Genomic DNA, 24,953 nt, shown 5'->3' with positions numbered 1-24,953 from the left:
CACGATGTGTGATACGGGGAAAGTAATCTAACCTCTCAAGGCTGTCAATTTAAAATTTGAGGATTAGAGCAGACAAACCCTAAGCTTCCAATTTGGTAGAACAGAACCTGATTGCAAACCTCGGCTTGGCAAACAACAGGGCTGCTCTCCAAGGTCCTGAAACATTCTCTACATGAGTATTTTCAGTCTGGAACTCATGCAATCTCCTCTCCACATGGCGTTGGGGGAGGTGTTGGGTTTCAGTTGCCAGTGGCAGGTAGGGGGAGTGGGTCACACAGAGGAAGAGAGAATGAGAACCTGCCAAGATGGCCAGACAGACCCAATCCACAGAGAGTAGGTGTTACCATAGCCAAGCAAGCAGTGCTGGGGTTGTGAGGAAATGGAAAGATTCTGCCTCAGATCCATAGGATGACGCTCTCCTAGTAACATCCTTGGCTTGAAATCCCATCCTACAGTCCATGTACCATGCTGCGCACTCCCCCTCAAAACCAGAAACATTCCAGCCACTTTCTGCCAAAATACTTTATTAAGGGGTCACTTCAACTTACAAAATCCTACCTCCAGGGAATTGGGAGAGGAGGGAAGGCATCCCCAAGACTGCAGGGGTAGAGCCCATGGGATCCCCTACAAGGCAGAGCTTGGAAGATGAGGGTAGCCTCCAAGATCCAAGATTTGCCCCATTCACTTCTGGGAGCTCTGGAATTATCTTCTCTGGGATGCCGGGACGTGTACCTTAGCCCAGTCGTGCACAGATTTGTTCCTGGGGATATATTGTTGGTAGCAATCTATGTCTTTATAAAGGAGCCCTGGGCTGGGACTCAGGAGCCCTGGTTCTGGTCCTGGCCAGGTCCCAGACTCTGGATGACCTTAAGTAAGTTCCTGCCCCACCTTTGGGCATCAGTTTTCTCACAGGCAGAATCAGGGAGCTGAATTGATCTTTAAAGCCCTTTCCATTTTTAATATCCTGTGCAAGTCTGTGTATGTTTCAGTCTTTGTCTAGTAGCCTCTCAGTCAGAAGCAGAGGAGAGATGAAGGGGCTAGGGGGTGACCACCTACTCATTTGGCCTGGGTCCAGCCCAGGGTGGTAGGGTGTAGCTTAATTTCAAGAGAAGAGCAGGGACCCGCCCCATATTGGACCACTCCACTTAAAGCCGAGGGAGCTAGTAAAACTCCCCCACAACACTATAGGAATAGTACTGCCTAGCCTCTCTGGGTGGAGCGGGTCTCTGGAGGACCGGCTTCTCAGAGCTCCTCCTCGGCCTCCAGCAATCCTCCAGCCTTGGTGTGGCCCGGCTCCATCCTGGCCAGTAGAGCCAGTGATGTAGGCATCTCATCTGATGTGGGTGTCTCAGCTGGCGTGCCGTTGCCCGGAGTGGCAGTGTCGGAGAGCGGACCTGGGCTGCTAGATTCTTGGGGATACTGACTCCAGCGGCTAGAGGCTTGGGGACCTAGCTCCTCCCCACCTGGGACTGGAGCATGGGACACCCGGGAGGCGGCGTCAGCGGTCAGTGACCTGGAGGATACTGGGTGGAGGAGGAAGAGGGCAGTCAGGGAAGTGTTGGAGGAGGTGAGACCCGCAGGAGGGGAAACTGCTCAGGCCCCAAGACCCTGGAGAATCCAGGGCAAAGCCCTAGATGCCCATCCTGGCTCTGGTACAAACTTTTTTACTCATTTGCAACATGAGGCTAATAAAACTTGCACTGCCTGCCTGGCGGAGGGGTGAGGAAAAAGCTCTCTGCCATATAAATGGGAATTGTTACTTGCTTTTGTTATTTTGGCTTCTGTCTGTGATTTCATCAGAGTTGGAATCTCTCGGTATGGATTATTATCATCATTATTCCATTATTATATTGGAATAATATAATGGAACATCCCATTATTCTTCCAATATTGTTTCCTTCTTCTGCTACTTCTAGTCCTCCAATGCCTTACTGAGGAGTGGAGGTGACCCAGAGTTTCAAAAATCAGGCCAAGAAGGGCAAGCTTTGGCAGGTGCCATCAGGCTAGCAAGGGTTCAGTTACCAGCATGGCATCAAAAGGCCAGCACTGCCGGGTGGGAAGAGGCTCACAACCCCAGGGTAGGCTACCAGCTGGAGAGGTACATGTGGCACATACCGGTGGAGCGTGCACCTGCTTTGATGAACACATAGATCATTGCTGCATTGAAATTAAGGGGGGGGGGGAAGGTTAGTGGCGCAGTGAGTAGAGCACCGGCCCTGGAGTCAGGAGGACCTGAGTTCAAATCCCGCCTCAGACACTTGCCACATGTACTAGCTGTGTGACCTTGGGCAAGTCACTTAACCCCAATTGCCCTGCCAAAAAGCAAAAAAAAAAAAAAAAAAAGAAAGAAATTAACAGGGGAGTGGAAAGGCCTTTGGCTTTGGACTGCAGGACCTCAGCCTAAATATCAACTACCCAAAGTCCCCTTAGTACCTGCGTAGGCAACCTGAAAGATCATTGGAACTTGAGTCAGGAGATCTCAGTTTGGGAATCCTGTTCTTTCCTAGAGCAAGTCACTTACCCTCATCTGTAAAACGGGCTAATACTGTCCTCCCAGAGTTGCTGTGTGATTTTGCAAGATACTTGACACACATTAGGTTCTCTAGAGATATAAGCTTTTAATATTTTTTCCTAATACTTTAGTTTTTGATAATTTAGCTAGGTGGCACAGCAGAGAGATTGCTGTACTTGGAGTCAGGGAGACCTGAATTACAATCTAGCCTCAGACATTTTCTAGTTGTGTGACCTTGGACAAGTCACTTAACCTCAGTTTCCTTGACTCTAAAATGAGAATAATAAGAGCGCCTACCTCTCAGGATGAGGATCAAATAAGATCATATTTATAAAGTACTTAGTGCAGTGCCTGGCACATAGTAGGTGCTCTATGAATGCATATTCCCTTCCCCTCCTATTAGGAAAGTCATTTAATCTCTCAGTTTCTTCATCTGTCATATGATAGCTGAACCAGATAATCTCTTAAAATCATTTCTAACTCTAAATACAGTCTATGTAATTTAAAAAAAAATAGCCATTTCAGCCCTAATTAGCTCCTGTCAATCTTCACAGGCCACAAGCGCTTCAAAGGGAAATCAGAGAGGGAAAAGGGAGATCCACTGGGAACTCTATAAGGGGCCCGGGGCTGGGGTGGGGGGTGGGGCAGGACCTACCTCTGACTGGCGTAAAGTCCCCAGGTGCCTCAGTTTTTCTGGGAGCGAAGGGACTGATGGACGGGAAGATGATCAGAGCAAAGGACAGCAGCAGGACCTGGGGTGGGAAGAACAAGGGTCACAGGCACCACGGCTCCCCCAGCTCCCAGAGCTGAGCACCAGATGGGGAACCCCGACCCTCCCCTCACTGATGACCAGCTGGGTGATGGCCTTGGTGATCCAGGGCTGGAAGGCAGGGAGGGAGGCAGGGCTGATGATGGTGGAGGTCATTCCCACCCTCCAACTCCCTTCCCCGGTTCCTGGTCTCTAATTCCAGCTCTAATCTATGCAGTGGATAGAGCTCCAGATTTGGAGTGGAGACACTTGTCGGCTCCCTGCCGTCAATACCTTCTGTGGCCTCAGGCAAGTAAGTCCACATCTCTGGGCCTCGGTCTCTTCCTCTTCAGTATGACAACTAGATGACTTCTAAGGTCCCTCCCAGCTCTGACTCTATTCAGTTCAATTCAACCAGCATTTCTTCACTGGTTTCCACGAACGAGATACTGTTCTATTTTATGCTGCAAGGACCCGCCCAGTCGTCATGTCCCATGGTCTCCCCAGAGTTGACATTTCTGTGTCTCAAGGTGCCAGTAAATTGTGAGTGCCTCCAAAGCAATAATAGCTAGAATTTTGGGAGCACAAAGCAATTTACCTGTTATCTGACCCTAACAACAACCTTGTAAGTTAAATTATAAATAAATATAAATAAAATTATGATCCACATTTTACAGATGAGGGAGCTGGGGAAGACAGAGGTTAAGTGACTTGCCCAAGGTCACACAGCTTGAGAAAGGATTTAAACTCAGGTTGTCTTGACTCCTCATCCAGCTCTTCATCTACTGTGCCATCTTCAAGGTGGATGGCTCATTTTTTTCTTTGTATTCCCAGTGCCTAATGTTACATATGCTTGGCACACTCAAGGCACTCGTAAATGCTTGTTGAATTGAACTAATGACCTCTAAGGTCCCAGCTTTGACATTCTGTCTTCTAGGGTCCTTTCCAGCTCTGGTGCTACCTGTTCTAGGCCCTGAGGTCCTTGTTCTGGAGTCTCAAGTCCTTTCCAGCTCCGACATTCTGTTTTCTGTTCTAAGATGCCTTCCAGCTTTTGGCATTTTTATATTCTAAGGTTCCTTCCAGCTTTGACATTTTATTTTCTGTGCTCTCTAATCCTCGTTCCTGGCTTATGAACCCAGAAGTGGTTAATCAGATCTTTTCTCCACTTTCTTCATCCTGAGTTGTAGAGTCTCAAATGTGCCCATAAAGTTCTGTGGGAATTGCTTTTCTGTCTTTTCAGGTGGAATTTAAGTACCTGGAGGTCAAGGATGGTTTTTCCTTTTGCCTTTGTATACCCAGCACCTGGCCAAATGCCTGCTTGTAGGAGGCAGGTTAACCAATGCTTGTTGGATTGGTTTGGGGCAGGGACCAAAGTCTGAAATAGAAAAGCTTTGCCTCTTGTATCCTCTTCCTCTGCCTCTTTCTTCAGGCACACATCAGTCAAGGGGGCAGCTTTCTGGCATTTCCACTGTTCAGATTAGGGTCCCCAAAAAGAAGTTACCAAAAAAATGTTTGGGAGGAGAGAGGGAACATACGGCTATGCAGGTGCCTGTCTGGGCCGATTTGCTGGTGGACTGTATGAGGGCCTGGAGTTTCCTCAGCTGCTCCATGAGAGATCTAGGAGAGGGTACAAGGGAAAACCTAGTGAAGCCCGGGCATGGACATAGGCATGGGGAAGTTTTCATTTCTGCCTCCTATACTTCCATCAGTTTCCTTCTTCCCTCTCCCTCTCCCTCTCCCTCTCCCCCTCTCCCCATCCCCTAACCCTAAACCCTAACCCTCCTCTCTCTCTCTCTCCCCCCCCCCAATTCCTTCAGCCTTGGCTTAATTCTATGGCACCATGTTGTATAATGGAAAAAGTATTGATCTTGCACACAGAAAACCTGAATTCAAGTTTGAGTCCTTTCAAGCTGTGTGACCCCAGGCAAGTCATTTTCTCTGAGGCTCATTTTCTTTTTGCGTGAAATAGGGCAAGAATCTGTGTACTACCTACCTTCCTGGACTATCATAAGAAAAGTGCAAAGTCTGTCTTAAAGGCCTCAATCTCACATAGACTATTAGGACTGAAGAGCTCTTAGAAATCAAGTCTCACCTGCCACCCACTCCCACTTTACAAAAAGAGAAACCAAGGCCCAAAGATGGGAAGGGATACATGGCAAAGAGGTGGCAGAGCTAGACCTAGAATCTGCCTTTCAGGGTTCTTGCTTCCAAATCATGATGGCAGATTTCTCTGCCATCAGAAGGTTCATGATTCTGTTTGTATGGGGGTTCCTCCCATGGACACAGATTGCAGCCCTTTTGTATTAGACTATGAGTCACCATGAATTGCCCTGACTAGAACATTTTATCACCTGGTAGCCAACCTTGTGCTGAAGAGCCTTTCTAAGGTCAGCTAGCCTGGTCCCAGGACTACAGACACCCAGTAGGCTACACATGTGAGCTAGAGTCCTCTCCTTGTTTCATGGGTGTCTTGTCTCTCCAGCTAGACTCTTAACTCCTTGGTGGTGGGGGCCAGCCACCAGCTTCCAGCCAACCCTGAATTCCCTTTATTTCCCACAGTCCTAGGCATGTAGTAGGCTTCAGGCAAATCTGTGAATTGCATTTGAAGCCTTAGAGGGAACAATTAATTCCCTGATCTTTTACTGAGTACCCTCTTCTCTCAGAGGTGTGTTATAGGAGCCAACCCAGGCCCAGCCCTCAAAGACCTTACAATCTAGACACAAATACTCCAAAAGTTTAAAAGAAATAGAAAAGAAAGCGTTCCAGACATCACGGTTGGGTGTGCTCAGTCCCAAATGAAGGGTAGATCAGAGAAGAGAGCTGGGTGGGGGAAAGGGAGTCTGGGAAGACTTCTGAAGAAAATGGAACTTGAGCTGAACCTTGAGGAATGAGGAGAAGAGATAGGAATGAGCCTGGTAGATGCATGTAAGAGTCTGAACTGGCAGGGGCAGAGGGGACAGGGGGACTAGAGAACAGGAGCAAATGTGGCCAGCCGTAAAGTGAAACTGGGACCAGAGTAGGGGCTGTGAAGGGCCTTGCTCTTTTGGGGGCTCTGATTGGGCTGGGTCAACCCCACTTTCCCTCCCTGCACCAGGTGGTATGGGGCGGGGGTGGGGGGGAGTGTTCAAACTTACAGGTTTTGTTTCTCCAAGTGCAAGACCTTCCTCTGGAGCTCCTGGTTCTGGGCTGTGCACTTCGACATGCTACAAGAGTACAGAATGGAGGGTGTCACTCAGCCCCAACCCCTGGATGGGCAAGCCCAAGACAGCTCAGCTGACATGCCAGGTGATGAGACCACCCTCACTTCAATTCAGAAGGGACCTGTGAGGGCAGCTGTTGTGGCCCACACCTAAGTGGGGGGCCCTGTACAACAGCCCAGATGAGTCCTCTAGCCTTGGAAGCCCTTACTAATGAGACATCCCATCTTCTTTGGGACTGGAAGGTCCCTGAAAGAGCATTTAGTCCAACCCCTTCCTTTTATGAATGAGAAAATTGAGGCTCAGAGAGTTGAAATGATTTGCCCAAGGTCTAGGACATCTAGGACAAAATCTACTTATTGGTCCTACTCTTGACCTTTGGTGCCAAGCAAGAGGAGTCCTAGTTTTGCTTTGAAGGAAGCAAAGAATTTTAATAGGGAGAAACATGAGGAAGGAGTGCCTTCCAGGTATAGGGGACAGCCAATGGAAAGCATGGATTGGGGCAGAAGAATGCTGAGTTTGGGGGACAGCAAACAGGCCAGTGGGGTTAGGGATGAGAATGTAGGAAAAAGAATAGTGTGAAATAAATCCTAAAGCAAGGCTGGAGCCAGATGGTAAAGGCTTTTGATGTCAAGCTGAGGGGTTTGTATTCTATCCCTGTGGCAATGAGGAGTCACTGAAGCTTCCGGTAACATGGTGAGGTTAAAGTACATGGAGAGGAGTAAAATGTAAGACTGGAAAATAGGAAGAGGCCAGGCTATGAAGAGTTGTTTGTATTTGCTCCTAGAGATAGCAGGAAGCCACGTGAGTTTTTCGAATAGTGAAGTAATAGTCAGAGCTGCGCTTTCGGAAAATCACTTCAGCAGCAACGTGGAGGATAGAGCCAAGACATTGGAGACAGGGAGACCAGTTAGGAGACCATTTGAATCGATCAGACCCCAGGTAATGAGAGTCTAAAGCAGAGTGGTGACTGACTCTGTGAGTAGAGAGGAAGGGACAGAGGCAGGAGATGCGGTGGAGGTAGAGACAACTAGACATGGCAACTATTGGAAACATGGAAGGGAGATAAGGAAATCTATTTTAGATGCAGTGAATTTGAGATTCCTATGGAACATACAGGTAGAGAGGTCCAGCAGACATTTGATAATGTGGGACTAGATTAGGGCTCAGTATGTAGATTTGGGAATCATCTGAACAGATATAATTAAACTCATGCCATTTCCAGAAAAGGGAGAGGAGTGTTCTAGAAAAGAGACTTGAGGGACACTCCTGGGCAGTTAGGAGGCAGTGGATAGGTGATCATGTCCTCCCAAATCTGCTCATCTTTAGGCTAAACATCCCCCAACTCCTTCAGCAGATCTTCCTCCCTATCTCTTGCTCCTTTCTAGCTCCCTCCCCAAAGGGTCTGCTGTCTCGCATGACTCAGGCTTCCTTGGGAATCAAGGTGAATGAAAGAGTGTCATGGGAATGTGGAGACAGGTCCTACTGAGGCAGGATGAAAGCCAGGACCGTGAGTCAGAGGATCTGGTTTCTAGTCCTGCTTCTTCCACCGACAGCTTTTGTGGCCTTCTCTGAGCCTCAGTGTCTCTGTCTAGCAAATGAAAGGGTTGCACTAGATGGACTCTGTGGTTCCTCCCAGAACAAATAGCTGTGCTACTCATCCGTTGTTACATGATCATGGGCCAGCCCTCCGCTCCCTGGGCTTCAGTTTCCTCCTCTGTCATATGGCAACAACCCCTGGCATGCCCTCCCATCAGGGATGTTGTAAGAAATGGGTTTATTCCTACCATTGGAACAAATGCCCTGAGAAATAGGTTTGCTCCTAGCACAGAACAGCCATCAGGGAAGTTCGTTACCAGAGCTCCAGCCCATCAATGTATTCCTTCTTCTTCTTCCGGCTTTCTTGTGCCGACTGCTTGTTTCTTATTTTCCTCCGGATCTTCTTGAGCACCCGTTCTTCGTACTGCCGGATGGGACATGGAGAAGTCAAGGGGGCGGTCTGTGGTCCTGACAACCCAAGCCCCCGCTATCCCAAATTCTCCTGATACTCAGAATCCCAGCCTCTCTGCCTCCCGTGTGCCTACCAGGAGGCTCCTGGAATCTCCCAGTTTTCCAGTTCTTTGATTTCAGGTCTAATGATTGGTTAATCTCTTTTATTTTATCTCTTGGGTTGGGAACAACTATGTACAAGACCAGTTTTCCATCAGTCTGTTGATTTGCTGTGTCTGGGAGCCCCATCTCCCGTACCTGTTGTCCTGGCCTCTGCAGGGCTGGGTATAACCGGGGTGATAAGAGCTAGCCACCTGCTTATGAGGAACAGTCGGCTCTCTGGTAGTATGAGAGCATAACTGGTATGTGGTGAGGGGCAACTGGAAGAGTCTCCACCAGACTGTCCCCCAGGCTCACCTGAAATCCCACCACTTACCAATTTATTCCCCATGTTAAACAGTACTCGCGAGAGGGGTAACGTTAAGCACCTAACTCTGCAGTGTGACACAGTTTGTCACACTGATTTTCCCCTGAGTGTACCAAGATAACACTGAGGGGAATAACTCATTTCTGTACTGCCTCAAAGGTTACAGATATTTTCCCCAATAACACCCTGAGGTACATAGTGCTGTCTCCATTTTTCAGATGAAAAAAATGAGGCTGTGACCAGTAACAAAACCTGTTCAGGGTCATGCGACTAATAAGGATCAGAACTGGGGCTCAAACCCAGATAATTTGTAAAGTTGCCCTGCGTGTAATGGAATGTTGGTGAAAATGAATTAAATAGACTGAGCACTAGGCTGAGAATGAGGAGCCCTGGATTTTAGTCGCAGGCCCCACAATTACTAGCCACGTGACTTTGATCAAGTCACTCCACCTCTGACTAACGCTTCTCGTTTACTGTGGGAGCGATAATGTTCACAGACTTGTGAGGAAAGCCATTCATAAACTTTCAAGGGCTGCATATAGATAGGTGAATCGTTGACCTTCATCCTGGTGGATAGATGGGCCTGGCCCTGGGGGTGGGAGAGCTTCTGAAAAGTGTCCAGAATGGAGGCTCTGAAAGTGGCTGCCTCTGAGAGGGGATTGGATGATGGAAGGAGCTTACCTTGGTGAGGGGCAGCTGTGTGGGCAGAGTGATGCCCTCCTTAGCAAGGAGCTTCTTCTCATCCTCAGTCAGCACCAGTTCCTGGATGTGCCCCACACTTGGCCTCTGCACCGCCAGAGATCCCTGCTGCTGCTGCAAGCAGACCGGAAGGCCCAGAGAGGATGGTCAGGGAGCAGGACCATCCCCCAAAGCTGCTTATGCAGAGCTGGGGCTGGCAAGGGAGATGGAGGGGGAGGAGGGAGGGAGCAAATGGGCTTAATGCCAATGAGGCTGAAGGTTCAGGGTCAAAAGGAGTGGCACATCGTGGTGGATAGAGCCCTGACCTAGAAGGCAGGAGACCCCTTTCAAGTTCCATCTCTGCCTCTGACCCGTCCGGATGTATAGCCTTCACCTCTGAGCCTCAGTTGGCTCATTTGGCAAGAAGCAGCCTTGTCATAGTGGAAAGAATGCTGGGTTTAAGGCCTTCCTCCACCGCTGGCTCCTCACTCCCCTCCTCTGGACCTTGACTTCCTATCTGGCAGATGAGAGGGTGCATCTAATCTCTAACGTTATTTCCAGCTCTTTCCATGATCTCTAAGATCCCTCTAATGACTCATTGAGGCCTATATGTAGGCAAAAACATCTGAAGGGCTACCATAGCTATGGGTGGCAGCCAGGACAACCAGGCCAATCTGGGAATGAGATTCAGGAATGGAAATGAGGTGGGGGGGGAGTCCTGTGTGGGAAGTTACCAAGAGACAAAGGATATAGGGGAGAAGTAGGGGATAGGTCAGGAACATGACAGATATAAACTGGACACCATGAAGAAGGAGCTCACCATGTCTGCATTACTGGATAGGAGCAGGTCCTTGACTGTGAGGGTACAGGAAGGAGTTGAGCCTGTCAGCTCTGGCCTGTCCTGGAAGATGCCTTCTGGGGTCCACATTTCTACCCCGGAGTGAATAGGGCAATAAAAGAGACCTCTCAGGCCTGTTATCTGTTACAGGGTCTCTTCATCCCTGATCAGACCCAGGGATCACCTCTCAGAGCCCACTTTCCCAAATTTGGAGAGAAACAGGAGCTTTTATCCTTTCCTTCTGATACTTGGGCCCTTCCCATACCAAGGCTCAGGTACCCCTTCATCTTGGTTTTGTTCCTAGGCCTCTGGAAGCTGCCATCATTCTCTCCTAACCAAATATCCTTCCCTCTCCACATATTCCAAATCTCCTTCTCCTTTAAGGCCTTCTTTTCTTGTCTAACCCCACAGCAGAGAAGGATTTCCTTGAGTTTAATTTTCGGGTCCTCCATTTCCTGTTCCTAATCCTTCTCAATTAATCTAGCCAAAAACATCCCAGGCAGGGGGAGATACTCTGATAAGGTGGGATAAAGGGCCAATGCCAGCACTCACCCAGATCTATGGACACGGATGATTCTAGCACCGGGGCTCTGGACCCCTCAGGCACAGTGGGGCCAAGACAGGGGCCAGCATGACAGTAGGAAGGTTGAGAAGCCTTTTGGTAGCTGTCTGGACTGGTTCCAGCCTGAAAGCACTGTGGGCTGTCCTGGATATCAGAGGGCAGGTCCTCAGAGATCCCACTGTCACTAGCAGCTGGTGACCAGAGTGGGGAGCTGGGGATAGAGTCCCCACATCCTAAAATGGAGCTAAGGAACTTGTCTGGTTCTGGAGCAGGCTGGTTCTGCTGGGGACCAAAGAAGAAGGAAAACATAAGTAAAGAGGGCTTGGAGCATCTAGGGTGAAAAACAGAAACTCTACTCGGAACTGTGGCAAGGGATGGAACAACTGCTGAAAAGTCCTCCAAGGTAGCTTTAGCTCTAGATCAATGTATAATCCTATGTTTGGGGGTCAGGAGATCTGGCTCTGCTGCTGATTTGGCTGGGGAGAAGGTCTCCCTTCCAAGGGCTTGTGGTGTGGGAAGGCACTCACTTGGTCCTCAGCATGGGCACAGTCAGAGTCTCCCAGCTCCATGAGCCACAAGACCCCATCCTGTGGGTCAAAAAGAAGGTCTAGAAGTTCCAGGCTGTCAGCAGATCCCATGGGGCAGGAAGAGGCCATCTGCAATTAAGAGGGGAAAGGGCATTAATGCACCTCCCCCTGCCCTCCCCTCAGAGTACTGGATCAGACCCAACTCTCCTCAGAGAGGTGGTTGAGACCCCCAGCACAGAGAACCCTTTGCCTCCACCCCCAACCTGAATCCCACTTTTAGTTTCCGGTCACCGTATTAGAGAAAGGCAATATGAACAGAGTGCAAGATTTAGAGCCAGGAAGGTCTGTGTTCAGATCCCACTTCTGGTACCGAGTAAACCGTGTGATCATGGGCAAGTCTCCTTTTGTAAAATAAGAATGCTAATACTTGTCATACCTTTCTCACAAGAAGTTAATAAACTCAAAGGAGATCATGGATATGGAGGGCTATAGAAATATCGGTCTTGATTCTCTCTGTTCTGTCTTTGTCTCTCTCCCTGCTGAATGAAGGCAGTGTAGGTAGGTAGCCCTTGGCCTTTTCCAGAAGGCTGACTGCATATTTTGTCAAGCATTATGGGCGCCCACTCATATGTCCTGAGCTCCCAGGGAGGGGCTTTAGCCACAGGGAATAAGAGAGTGGGCCAGCAGGTAGCCAGGGAGGGTATGGCATAAGGAAGGATGGATAGACATTCATTTTATTTTCGCCCTTGCCAAAAACTCACTTATCCAACTTTAGGCAAGTCATTGAGCTTGAGTTTCCTCACCTATAAAATGAGAAGGAGGTTGGCATAGGAGATCTTCAAACCCCCTACCAGCTCTGATATCCTTTGTTTCAAGGTCTCTCCCAACTTCAATATTTTTGGTATCTGAAGTTCCTTTCCACCTCTAACACTGGCCCAAGACCCCTTCCTCCATGCTGACTCCTATACTGTGACAGCTACTTCCTGGCCCTAAATTCCAAAGAGTTCTTATCCAAATTTAGATTACTGTCTCTAAAGCCTGAAGGATCCTTAGACATGATGTAGTCCACCTGCCTCATACAGATGTGAAAACTGAGGCCTAGAGAGGTTGTGACTTTCAAGTGCTCCCACTCCCCCAGCCCCTTGCATCTCCCACCCCTCCTCACCTTTTCTGAGGCTAAGTCCCCATTCAGGAGATGTTCAGGACAGGTTTCTTCTTCCTTTCCCCACCCCGGGGGCAATTTTGGATCAAAACTCTCTGAATCGCTAGGCATTGAGTCCCTCCCTTAAACTGCTTGCCAAATGCCAGCTGGCTCAACTGTATGACAACATTTCCACTCCGGTGAGGGCTAAAAAAATACCAAGAAAGAGCTGAAATCCCACCCCTTGGGACCAATTGGTAGGGGTGGGAGGACTGGGGTGAGTGGCGGGAGACAGGACCTATCAAAAAAGTCTACCCCTCCTCCCAGGTGTGTTGAGAGGAGGCGGGGTGACCGTTATCTAAATGTTTTGAGCTTTACCAGTCCAGAGTGGGCAAAGCTCAAAGTCTAGCTCCTCAGGTCTGCTATGACCTTTCCCCTATTACCAAGAATGCTTCCCTTCCATTGCATAGCCTTGGCACCCTGAAACCCAGCCCTCCCCACCTCCAGTTTCCAGGGGCTGAGAGCTTCCCACTCCCTCCAGACACCTGCTGTCCGTTGCCGGAGAATTAACACCATCCCCACCACCCCAAAGCCCCCATCAATGTCAACCTGTATAAATCTTGTTCGTATTTCACCAGTCAACTCACATGCCCTCCTCTTCCAGGAATTCTTCCCTGATCTCCTATGTTTCTCATCTCACCAAAAAACCTCATAGGATTTTCTCTTCTTCTCAGAGCCCCTATAATACTTTGGACACTTCTGATGCACACATCCTAACACACTACCTCATAATGTAGTTCTCTGTGTACATGTCTTAATTTTCCTGGCTGGGCCTATAGAACATAGATTATTAGAACTTGCAGGTCTTCACAGCATAGAGTGTCAGCACTTTGAGGAACATCAGAACATAATCCTGTAGTAATAATGATGTTGTGGTTGTTCAGTTATTTTGGACTTTTGTGACCCCATTTGGGGTTTTCTTGGTGGAGATACTAGAGTGGCTTGTCATTTCCTTCTCCAGTTCATTTTACAGATGAGGAAACTGAAGCAGAGGTTAAGTGACTTATCCAGGGTCACACAGCTAGTAAGTATCTGAGGCCAGATTTGAACTCAGGTTTTGGGAAGTTCAAGTCCAGTGCTACCCACTGCACCACCTAGCTGCCTAACATGGACTGCTCTGATTGAAAGGGACCGGAGAAGATATAGACTGTCAGGGCTAGAAGACCTTCTAGTACAAATCTCCTCATTTTACAAATAAGGTCCTGAGAGAAGTGGATCTTAAATTCCTTAAGGGAAAACTCTGAGAACAGACAGGTTGGTTTAACTGGATCACAGAATTTGGGAAGGGGAGTAATATCCAAGGAGAACGGAAAAATGGGTTTGGGCCCAGGTATGCAGAGCTTTAGAAGCCCAAACAGATATAGAGGCCACAGGAAGCCAATGGAGTTGATTGGCAGCAGTGTTTACTGGAATGGCCAAGAGACTTGGGGCAGGGGGACCAGGCAGGTTATAATCGACTACTCAAGGGAAGGCCTGAACTAAGGTGGTAGGTGTGGGATTAGAGAGAAGGGAGCAGATAAGAGGAATGTTGTGAAGGTAGAAATGAGAAGGTTCAGGATGAGGAACAGTGAAGAGCTGAGGATAATACCTAGATTAGAAACCCAAGACCCTGGAAGTATGGTGGTGCCTTCCACCCGAAAAGGGATGTTGGAAGATTTAGGGAGAAAGATAATGAGTTCACTTTTAGACATGTTGAATTTAAGATCTCTCTGGAAAATCCAATTCAAAATCTCCAGTAGACAGTTGGTGAGAGAGGACTGAAACTCAGGTGACAGACTAGAACCATATACATAGATCTGCATGGAAATGATAGTTGAGAGAGAGAGAGAGAGAGAGAGAGAGAGAGAGAGAGAGAGAGAGAGAACAGAGCAGGAGTTCTTAATCTTTTTTGTGTCATGGACCCTTCTAGCAGTCTGGTGAAGTCTGTGGACTCCTCAGAATACTTTTTTAAAATTCATAATTGATCCAAAGGATTCGCAATGAAAAATGCTATCCACCTCCAGAGAAAGAACTGATGAACTCTGAGTATAGATTGAGGCATCCTTTTTCTACTTCATTTTTCTTGCTTTTTTTGGAAACATGGCTAATATAGAAACATGCTTTGAATGACTTCATATGTATGAAGGTTATATTGCTTGCCTTCTCAGCTTTTTTTTTTAATTTTTGTTTTTAGTTTATAACAATCGGTTCTACATAATTTTGAGTTCCAGATTTTCTTCCCTCCCTCCCCCACCTCCCTCCCCAAGATGGCATGGAATCCCATATAGCTTCCATGAATAACTTCACATTGAATTAATTTACACACTAGTCAAGTTATGGAGAAGAACTGTGATCAATGAAATTAATCATGTGAGAGAAGAAACAGGACCAAAAAAAAAACCAAAACCCCAACCCAAAAACAAAAACAAAAGAGAGAAAAGGAAAAAAAAAAAGGCAGGGGGGAAAGGCTAGCATGAAGTGTGCCTCAATCTGCATTCATACTTCATAGTTCTTTCTCTGGATGTAGATAGCATTCTCCATCGTGAGTCCTTCGGAGTTGTCTTTGTACCTTGTGTTGCTGAGAAGAGCAAAGTCTGTCAGAGTTGGTCCTCACAGAATCCATATATCTGTGGTTGTGTATAATGTTCTCCTGGCTCTGCTCTGCTCACTCAGCATTATGTCGTGTAGGTCTTTCCAGGTTGTTACGAAGTCCGTATCATCCCCATTTCTTATGGCACAATAGTATTCCATTACCTTCATATACCACAGCTTGTTCAGCTATTCCCCAATTGATGGGCATCCCTTTGATTTCCAGTTCTTAGCTACCACAAAAAGAGCCACTATAAACATTTTTGTACATGTGGGTCCTTTTCCTGCTTGTGTGATTTCTTTGGGATATAACCCTAGAAGTGGTATTGCTGGGTCAAAATGAACATTTTTATAGCCCTTTGGGCTTAGTTCCAAATTACTCTCCAAAATGGCTGGATCATCTCACAACTCCACCAATTGCTTGCCTTCTCAATGGGTGAGAGAAGGGATGGAAGAAAGAAGAGAATTTAACTTTTTTTAAAATGTTAAACATTAATTAAAATATTTCATCTCTAAATGAAATGAAATAAAATTCATAATTGAAGAAAAGTGTCTTAGAGGCTAGTAGAAATAAAAAGGTAATTTTTTTCCCATGTGAGTTCATAGGCCTCAGATTAAGAATTTCTGGTATAGAGGGAAAAGGGAAGAGAGCCTAATATAGAACCTTGGGGATTACTCCCATTTATAATATGTGGATAGGAATGATGAGCCAACAAAGGAGGCTGAGAAGGAGAAGTCAGATGGGTAGAGATGAACCAGGAGAGTAGTATCATGAAAACACAGAGAAAATAGTATCTAGGGGGCAGCTAGGTGGCATAGTGAGTAGAGCACCAGCCCTGGAGTCAGAAGGACCTGAGTTCAAATCCAGCTTCAGACACTGACACACTTACTAGCTGCGTGACCTTGGGCAAGTCACTTAACCGCAATTGCCCTGCCTTCCCCCCTCCAAAAAAAAAGGAAACAAAACACCAGAAAATAGTATCTAGAAGGAAAGATCTTCAGGAGTGAGATAAGGCATTGCCTTGCTGCAGTGAGGGCCCAATTGACATCAGATAACATAAATTTGTAATGTACCCAGTTAACATGGTTGTAGGATTTCTTCCAACTTTGTTCATCAGCTTGTAAGTAGGAACAGAGGGAATAATCCAAGACTGAGATCTGGCAAAAGAAGAGCAGTGATGGACAAGGAGGCAAAGATTTCAAGAGTAGAAGAGAGTGCCGGGTTGAAATGGCTATTGGGTTGAGTTTGAGGAGAGAAGTGAAGTCAGGTCAAGGGTAATGGCCCATGAAAGTACTGAGGGGTGGAGGGAGTGGAGGTCTCAGGGGGGACAAAGAAGGGGTCTGGGAGGGGTGAAGCATAGAGAGAGGCAGGGAGGAGAACATCAGAGTTCTAACTAGGGAAATGGAACACTTGTGAGTAATGACCAGATGGGGTATGTGACTATCCCTATTTGTGGCTGAGATGGAGCGAAGGAAAACATTAGGGGGTTTGAAGGTGCATCAACATGAATGTTATAGTCGCCTAGCATAGGGTCAGGAGCTTCAGAAGAGATGAAGATGGTGATCCAGGTCCTGAATTCTGAGAGAGGAAGTATACTACAATTACCGTAACCTTGATTAAGCGGGAAATTTTAATTGTGTGAATCTCAAAAAACAAAAGATTATTAAATGGAGGTGAAAGAAGAGCCTAGAAGTGACAGTAAGTGGCAAGGAGTATTCCAGCTTCTTCTCTAGGGCCAGTGGTGAGGTTGGACTGGGGAGGGAGAGGAACAAGCATTTTTTGAACTCTTACTATGTTCCAGTGCTTCACAAATGCTTCAATCATGTCCCACTCTTTGTGACCCCATTTGTAAATTCTGGAGCAATTTGCCATTTCCTTCTCCAGTTCATTTTACAGATGAGGAAACTGAGGCAAACAAGGTTAAGTGACTTGTCCAGGGTCACATAGCTAGTAAGTATCTGAGGTCAGATTTGAACTCAGGCCTTCCTGACTCCAGGCCCAGTGCTCTATCCATTGCACCACCTAGCTGAGTATAGGGAGAGGGTAGTAAAGTAAAAGATGTGAAAGAAAATACAGCCAGTGATGGAAAAGATAGCTGGGAATGCAGTATCAGCAGAGGGGAGCCAGATCTCTGTGTGGACAAGTATGTGAAACAAGTATGAGAGAAAGAGGGCCAGGATGAAGAGTTTGCTACATAACAGGAATTCCAGAGGGCAGAGTGGAAGGGAAGGGCAAAATTGGATCGGGACATGGGTGGGGATGAGGATGAAAAAACATGAAGAGGAGGCAGGGAAATGTTCTCCTAAATAGTTGTTGATTAATTATTAGAGGGATCTGTCCACCTTTTTCTCTGCTTATCTCTCTATGTTCAAATTCAAAGGTGTAAGAGCAGGATGAGTTACAGTTTGAGAAGAAGGCTTCCTGGAGAAGAAACTTGAATGAGGAGGGTTTTTTCCCTTAAAATATATATATTTTAAATTTTGAAATATATATTATTATAGATTATATTACATTATTTTATATTATAACAATATATAATGTAATATATTATATATTTTTTAAAAATAAATGCTTTAATTTCTATTGGCCAATATAATATTCAGATACATGAATGGTAAAGAGTACAAAAAAATAATAGAATGAAAACTAGACAAAACTGGAAAAAAGCGAGTTTAAATGACAGTACTTATGTAATGGTAAGAAGAGTAGGACTTTTTTTTACTGTTTTCTCTTTTGGAATGCTAAGGTAATAAAGTACCTTTAAGTCTTACCTTTCAAAAGTTAATGGCAAGCATAGTGGAGCCTTATGCCATTTTTTGTTTGAGTGCTTCCCAGCACTGGGGTAATGGGGTGCCTTTGATGAGTCTTGCCTTTGTTTCTTTGACTGAATTGAGAGTCTCTGATGATCTGCTTAGGAAACAAGAAAGCCTAGTTCACATGGTTTGGAGTCGCATGCTTGTGATGCCCTCTGACCCTGAGAAGGGTATAGAAGATCTGAGGTTGGCATTTTGTTTTGGGGCTCTCACTGACTAGAAGAGTGTTGTGTGATTTGACCAGATGAGACTCTGGAGAGCCATCACAGAGCCCCACCCCCCACCCCCAGCTTTGAAAACCCAGATATTGATGCTTCTCTCTCTGGTAACTATGTATTGCTACGGTTAGAGGATTGGAAGCCTGTCTACTGTTTTGTGTTTATTTGCTCTGTTTATGTAATGCATGCTTGTAATTTCTGTTTGTATACTCTCTGAAGTTCAGGGTGCTGGCTTTTCCCCCTGAACTAAGTGAACAATATATGTATGTTTAATTAAAGTAAGATTGTAAACCACTTAAAGTTGCTTTCCTTAGAAAAACAGATCAAAGAATTTGTGCTAGCAGCCCTTCTGTGTGCTGGTGTTACCAATCTTTCACCTCCACAGCAGCTGCTGGTAACATTGTTGTTACAACTTATAAACTTATACTTGTTATTTATCGATTGTTTAAAGAAACAAGAGCTTTCCATACTAACAAGGTAGCCACAAAAGCTCGGCATTTGTTGCTGCTACTGTTGCTTCTAGCTGCATAATCATAGTGAGAGTGTTCATGTTTCTCTCAACTGCTTTTTTCATTGTCTATCACTTCATACACTTCTTCCTTCCTAGACTTCTTTGCGTTTTTTATATTCATCTGTATTAACATTGGATTACGTCCATTATACCATTATCCACACCATCCATCTCCTCAACTCCTACTCATTTATTACTGAATGGAACTTGAAGAAATTATACAGACTTGCTACTTGGTCCATTTATGTTACCTTCTCTCAGCTGGATCTTCAGTGTACTATAGCACTGTATTTTTCTCCTTCCTAATTGAGTCTCTATTACATGCCACATAGAGGCTATTCCAAGCCTTCTCTGCTCTCTTTAAGTCTTCCACACTCTGCCCTCATCCCCCCACCCCCAACACACACACACACACACACACACACACACCCTCTCAACTGAGTACTACCTATTTTGCTGATGCAACAGGGGATCCATCCCATGGATCATGTATAATAATGGGTTTATTCTGGCCCCTTGCAGTAGGCCACAAATGCTATGGTCCCCTTGCTAAAAGGACAAGGATCAGGCCACTGGACCCAGATGGTTTTGGAGGAGAAAGTGAGGCTGGTGACCTTGCACAGCCCTCCCTCACTCAAATCAAAGTCAACTGCAAGTCATGTCATCATTTCCCTGATGTCATGGTCCTCTTCAAGAACGAAGGACAAACACAAAAAGACAAGTGCCATCAGTGGCTCCTAATTGGTCCCTGGGTCTTTGTGATGAAGGTGAGTATGGGGGAAGTGAGAGACCTGTGTCAGTCAAAGAGCATGATCAGCTGACCCAAGAAAAGATGCTCACTTTGTGGGCTTTGAGGGATGAGAGATCATTTCTGGTCCCTTTTCAAGGCTGTGTCTTTTTTGGGACACAGTCAACACCAGCTTCCCTTTGGACTTTTCAGCAGGAGAGAAATAATTTCTCTCTAGCTTTCCTTCCTCATTAGCAGTTATGGCAGCCACAAACATATGACAGTGAAAAAGGGTGATTGCCTGGGTGGGCCTGAGTCTGGGCCTTAAATCTCTGGCTTCCTATTTGCATTGTGTTTCTTTACCTAAATATAGGTGACTGAACAGCAATCCTGAGATGTTCACTTTTAGCCCTGGTGGTAAGCTTGTATAGGACAAGGTCAGGAGTTCTTAGGCAGCAGGAGATGGTTCCTGCAACTATAGAACTTCTCAGAGGCTAAGGTGCACACGACTGCCAAAAGGAACCCCCCAGAATGAGCTAAACCTCAAGCCATGTTCTGGCTTACCAGGACTTGTGAGTTGCTTAGTTAGTTCAGTTATCCCACAGTGTGTTTCGTGTTCTAAGTATTTGCTGATGACTGTTCATGAGTTTTGTGTTTCAAGCATTTATTTTATTTTGCAGGAAATAAATATCTGTCCTACATCTACTATCGACTGTTCTGGGCCATGAGTACTATTCCATAAGGGATCCATCCTATTTAGTGGAGCCTCTGGACATAAACAATGCCTCTGTTTTGTTGCAGAGATTTTTCTTGGCATTCCACTGTGGAATAGGGATGGAATGAGCTAGAGAAAAGCCTGACCCACTCTCTACATGTTAGACTCCTCTAGGACTGAACAGCTTGAGCCTAGAGCCAGAGTCCATTGTGGGAATATGGCGCCCCACAGTAGATCAGGAAAAACCCTGAAAAAATTGAGGCCATTCTCTGTGAACTCCATCTTCTCCCCTTCCTTTCATCTCAAAACCCCCTGACATTATTACCTTTTTTCTTTTCTGATGAAGAGGTGACCCTTCTCCTTGCCAAAGCCACCCCTTTACATGTACCCTTGATACATTTACTCATGTTCCCTTCCCTCTCTTCCAGCATTTGTCTCCACAATCATCTTCCTCTCTAAAATTCAACCTCTCCCTATCAAGTGGTTTCTTCCCTGCTGCCTGTAATTCCACCTGTTCCACCATTTTGGAAAAACCCTCACTAGATACTACCATCTCCTTATGCTATTGTCCTATAGCCCTTCTCCCTCTCTCGGTAATGCTGCCTCCTAGGGAAAGTGGTCTATACTCATTGCCTCCCCTTTGTCCTCTCTCGCTTCTGGATCCTTTGCAGTCTGGCTTCCAAACTCATCACTCAATTGAAACTTCCCTCTCCTGGTTACCAAGTATCTCTTAATTGCCCAGTCAAATATCTTTTTCCCAGTCTTCCTCCTTTTTGACCTCACTGCAATGTTTGGTGTGTTTGACACTAGCCTTTCCTCCTGGATGATCTTTCTTCTAGGCTTTTGTGACATTGCTCTCTCCTGGTTCTCCTTCCACATCTCTGATCACTCCTCAGTCTCTTTTGTGTGATTGTCAATATATCTTGGCCTCTGACTGTGGGGGCACCCCAAGGTTCTATACAGGGCCCTCTTCTAACTCTATATTCACTTTATTGGCTCCTGTGGATTTAAATATCATCTCTGTGCAGATGATTCCCAAATTTATATATCCAGTCCCAGTGTTTTTCATGATCTCCAATCCTAAATCATCAACTGCCTATTAGACATTTCAAATTTGATGCCCCATAAACACCTCAAATTCAGCATGTCTAAAATCATCATCTTTTTTCCCTCCTTCTTTCAGACCTCCATATTCCTGTCAAGGACACCAACATCCTTCTAGTTACCTAGGTTCAAAACGTAGGTCATTCCTGGCTCCTTACTCTGGCTCCTTGGCAACAGTCAGTCATCAAAACTTGTAATTTCTATCTCCAGAACATCTTTTACAGCCATCTCTATTCATATTACCACCACCATAGTTCAGGACCTCATCACCTCTTGCCTGAGCTATTGCAGGAACTTCCATTTAATTTTTATTTATTTGTTTCAATTACATGTAAACAAAATTTTAAAACTTTTTTATTTTGATTTTCATATTCTCTCCCTCTTTCCCTCCTTCTCCTTCCCCCTCCCTGAGAAGTCAAGCAATTTTACATAGATTATACATGTGCAGTCATGCAAAACATTTGCACATTAGCCATGTTGCAAAAGAAAAAACAGACCAAGAAAAACAAGAATAATAAAAAAAGTTTTTAAAAAGTATGCTTCAACCTGCATTCAGATTCCATCAGTTCTTTCTCTGGAGGTAGATAGCATTTTTCATCGGAAGTCTTTCAGATCATTGTATGGCTGAGAATAGCTAAGTCATTTAAAGTTGACCATGGTACAGTACTGCTGTTACTATGTTCAGTGTTCTTCTGGTTTTGCTTACTTCACTTTGCATCCGTTCATGTAAGTCCACATTTATCTGAAACGATCTGGCTCATCATTTCTTGTAGCACAATTGTATTCCATCACGATCAGATATTATAACTTGTTTAGCCATCCCTTAATTGATGGGCATCCTTTCAATGTCCAATTCTTTGCCACTACAAAAAGAGCTATTGCAATAACTTCTTAGCTAGTCTTCTCGCTTCAAGTCTCTCTCCCTTTTCCAATCCGTCCTCCCCACACAGTTGCCAAAGAGATTTTGCTAAAGCATGAGTCTGATGGTGTCAGTTGACTACTCAATAAACTTCATTGGCTCCTAGTTACCTCTGGGTCAAATACTGACTTTTCTGTTTTATACTCAAAGTCTTTCACAAGCTGACCCTTACCTACCTTCTAGCCTTATTGCACATTCCTTCCCTCCATAATTTTTACAATCCAGCCAAACTGGTCATTTTCTCCTCTTCATACCCCACCTCTGGTCTCCATATCTTTCCGTAGGCTTTTCCCCATGCCTGGAATGCACTCTGTCTTCATCTCTACCTTTAGAATTCCTATTTTCCTTCAAAGTTCTGCTCAAGTGTCACCTTCTACAAGAAGCCTTTCTGGATCTTTCCCAGTGGCTATTGTCTTCCCTTTTGAAAGTTAATTATCTTGGATTTGTTTTGTATAAACATGTATTACATGTCGTCTCCTCCAAGAGAATATAAATGATGACAGGGACTATTTTTTGTTTTTTTATTCCCAGCACCTAGCATGAGATCCTGGTATACAGTAGGAACTTAATAAGTACTTGTTGAAGATGATAAATATGGTGATACATGTAGGCTTTCCCCCTTCGTCAACAGTATCCTTAGGGTGTAAACATAGTAGTGAGATAACTAGGTCAAAGACTATCAAAAAAAAAATTCTTGTAACTCCTAATTCTGCTCATTGCTTTCCAAAAAGACTGAATCCATTCCCAGATTTCCCAGCAATGTATTATTGTACTTGCTTTTCCTATCTGGAGTGGGGATCTTTAAAGATGTAGAAAGCAAGATGAGGATTTCAGTTCAATTCAGCAGTCACTTATTAATCACTGTGTTGGAGAAACAAAGGTGAAGGTGAAAGAAGGCTGGAAAGGTATGTGAAAACCACATTTTGAAGGATCTTACATGGCAGGCCAAATTCCAAATTTGTATTTTATCCTATCTAGGGTTTCTTAACCTAGGGGTCCATTTACCTGTTTTCCCCCAATATTTTTATAACTGTATTTCAATATAATTGATTTCCGTTGTAATCCTCTGTGTTCTATTTGATGCATTTAAAAACATTAGTCTGAGAAGTGGGCCATAGGCTTCACTAGAGTGACTAAGGTCTCCTTGACTCAAAAAGAGGTCTAGAATTCCACTAGAGATGGTAGCTTGCCACTGTCTGTTGATTTAAGGTATCGTGTCAGGAGTGAGGTAGATGAGTACAATGATAGTGATAACTCTCACTCAGCTAGCTCCTCAATTAATTCAGCATTCCCAAGTTCCTCTTATATGTAGCACTGTGCCTAATGCTGGGAAACCAGAAACGAAAGTGAAGCTGCTCCTGCTCCTAGAGAAGTCAATACAAAGTACATACAGTGTAACTTGAGAGAGGAGGAGGGGGCGCTACCCAGATGGGGAATAAGGAAGGCCCTTGGAGGAGGTGGTACTGGAGCTGAGTCTTGAAGGGAATACCGAGTGTGATGAGGGAGAACTTTCTAGGTCTGGATCCCCGGTGATAGCCGAGACAAAGAGACTGGAACATTGTGTAAGGGGAACATCAGGTAGGCTGGTTTGGCTGGAACATAGATTGTCATCAGCCTGGGAGAACAGGGGAACATATCAGAAAGCTCTTCCTGTCTACCAGGCACTGTGCTAAATCCTGGGAATACAAATACAAGCAGAACAATCCCTGCCCTTAAGGAGTGTTCTAATGGGGGAAGCAAACACATAAAAGAAGTGGGGAAAAGGTAGAGGGGCATGATGGAGAAAGTCCAGAGAATCAGGAGGCAAGCCTGGCTGAAAAGAGAGAGAGAGAGAGAGAGGCAGGAAGACATGGCTGGCTATTACACCTGGGCACCTGGAAATGGAGATTCTGGGAGAACCAACCAATCAAAGGAAGGGTCTGCAGGAGTGCCTCAGGACCCAAGATAGAGGGCTTTAAGATGATCCTATTTATAATATCCCTGTGAGGTGAGTGGTGTGTACCCATCCTAGTTTTCAGATGGGAGACAGAGGCTCAGAGAGATTAATTGATTTTGTCCATGGTCGCACAGCTCATCAGTACTACAGCTGGTGCTCAGACTCAGGTCTCCTGGTGGCACATTCAGATCTCTTTCGATCGCATCTCAAAGATGAGACCTACTCTGCTGTGCTGAAGCTGAGCTTTTTGTGTAGAGAAGAGTTAATAGGTGACACGGTCAGATATTTATCTCCCACTGTCCAGTAGCACATTTACCTGTTGAGGAGGTGGAGGAGGAAGGAGGAACAATATCTTCTCAAGAATGTCATGAAGCAATATTACTCCATCGTGCCCCAAGATGGCTTCATGGTGGTATGATGTAACATAATCCATCTAGTCTATCACCCCATCATCTCATGACCCTATGTAGGCAACCAGGTGTGTTTGGGTGTTGCTACACAATATGGTCTTTTCTTCCTGCTAGGGTGCCCTGTCCCTCTGGATCAGGCTTGAAGCCCCACTTTGGGGGCTGCTGGTTTTTGAAAAATACCTTAGAGATGGTCTGGTACAGGGTTTTCATTTTGTAAACGAAAAAACTAAGGCACTGAGGCCTGACAGAGTTAGGATTTAAACCAGGTCTCCTGGGCCTTATGACTCTTTTCAGCACAGAACATTGTTGGACCATCCCTGAAAAAATAGCATAAAGACCTCCAGTGAGAGGG

At 45.6% G+C, this 24,953-nt stretch overlaps 1 protein-coding gene across 2 annotated transcripts; it reads right to left on the bottom strand.

Moving 5' to 3' along the window:
• Positions 1–504: 504 nt before the first annotated feature.
• On the bottom strand, positions 505–12,809 carry CREB3L3 (cAMP responsive element binding protein 3 like 3). Of its 2 annotated transcripts, none has more exons than XM_036734440.1 (10): positions 12,644–12,809; positions 11,479–11,607; positions 10,942–11,233; positions 10,372–10,481; positions 9,555–9,686; positions 8,314–8,420; positions 6,395–6,463; positions 4,796–4,877; positions 3,168–3,264; positions 505–1,523 (listed from the first exon to the last, which is right to left on the bottom strand). In XM_036734440.1, the coding sequence occupies exons 1-10, from the start codon at positions 12,749–12,751 to the stop codon at positions 1,243–1,245; spliced, it is 1,407 nt and encodes a 468-aa protein (XP_036590335.1). In that variant the 5' UTR covers positions 12,752–12,809; the 3' UTR covers positions 505–1,242. The 2 variants fall into 2 exon arrangements, with proteins under 2 accessions (XP_036590335.1, XP_036590342.1); XM_036734447.1 differs by having other exon boundaries at positions 10,942–11,230.
• Between the last annotated feature and the right edge of the window lie 12,144 nt (positions 12,810–24,953).

Source organism: Trichosurus vulpecula, chromosome 1 (assembly GCF_011100635.1).
Source record: "Trichosurus vulpecula isolate mTriVul1 chromosome 1, mTriVul1.pri, whole genome shotgun sequence".
Lineage (NCBI taxonomy): Eukaryota > Metazoa > Chordata > Mammalia > Diprotodontia > Phalangeridae > Trichosurus > Trichosurus vulpecula.
This window is presented reverse-complemented; position numbering and strand designations above follow the sequence as displayed.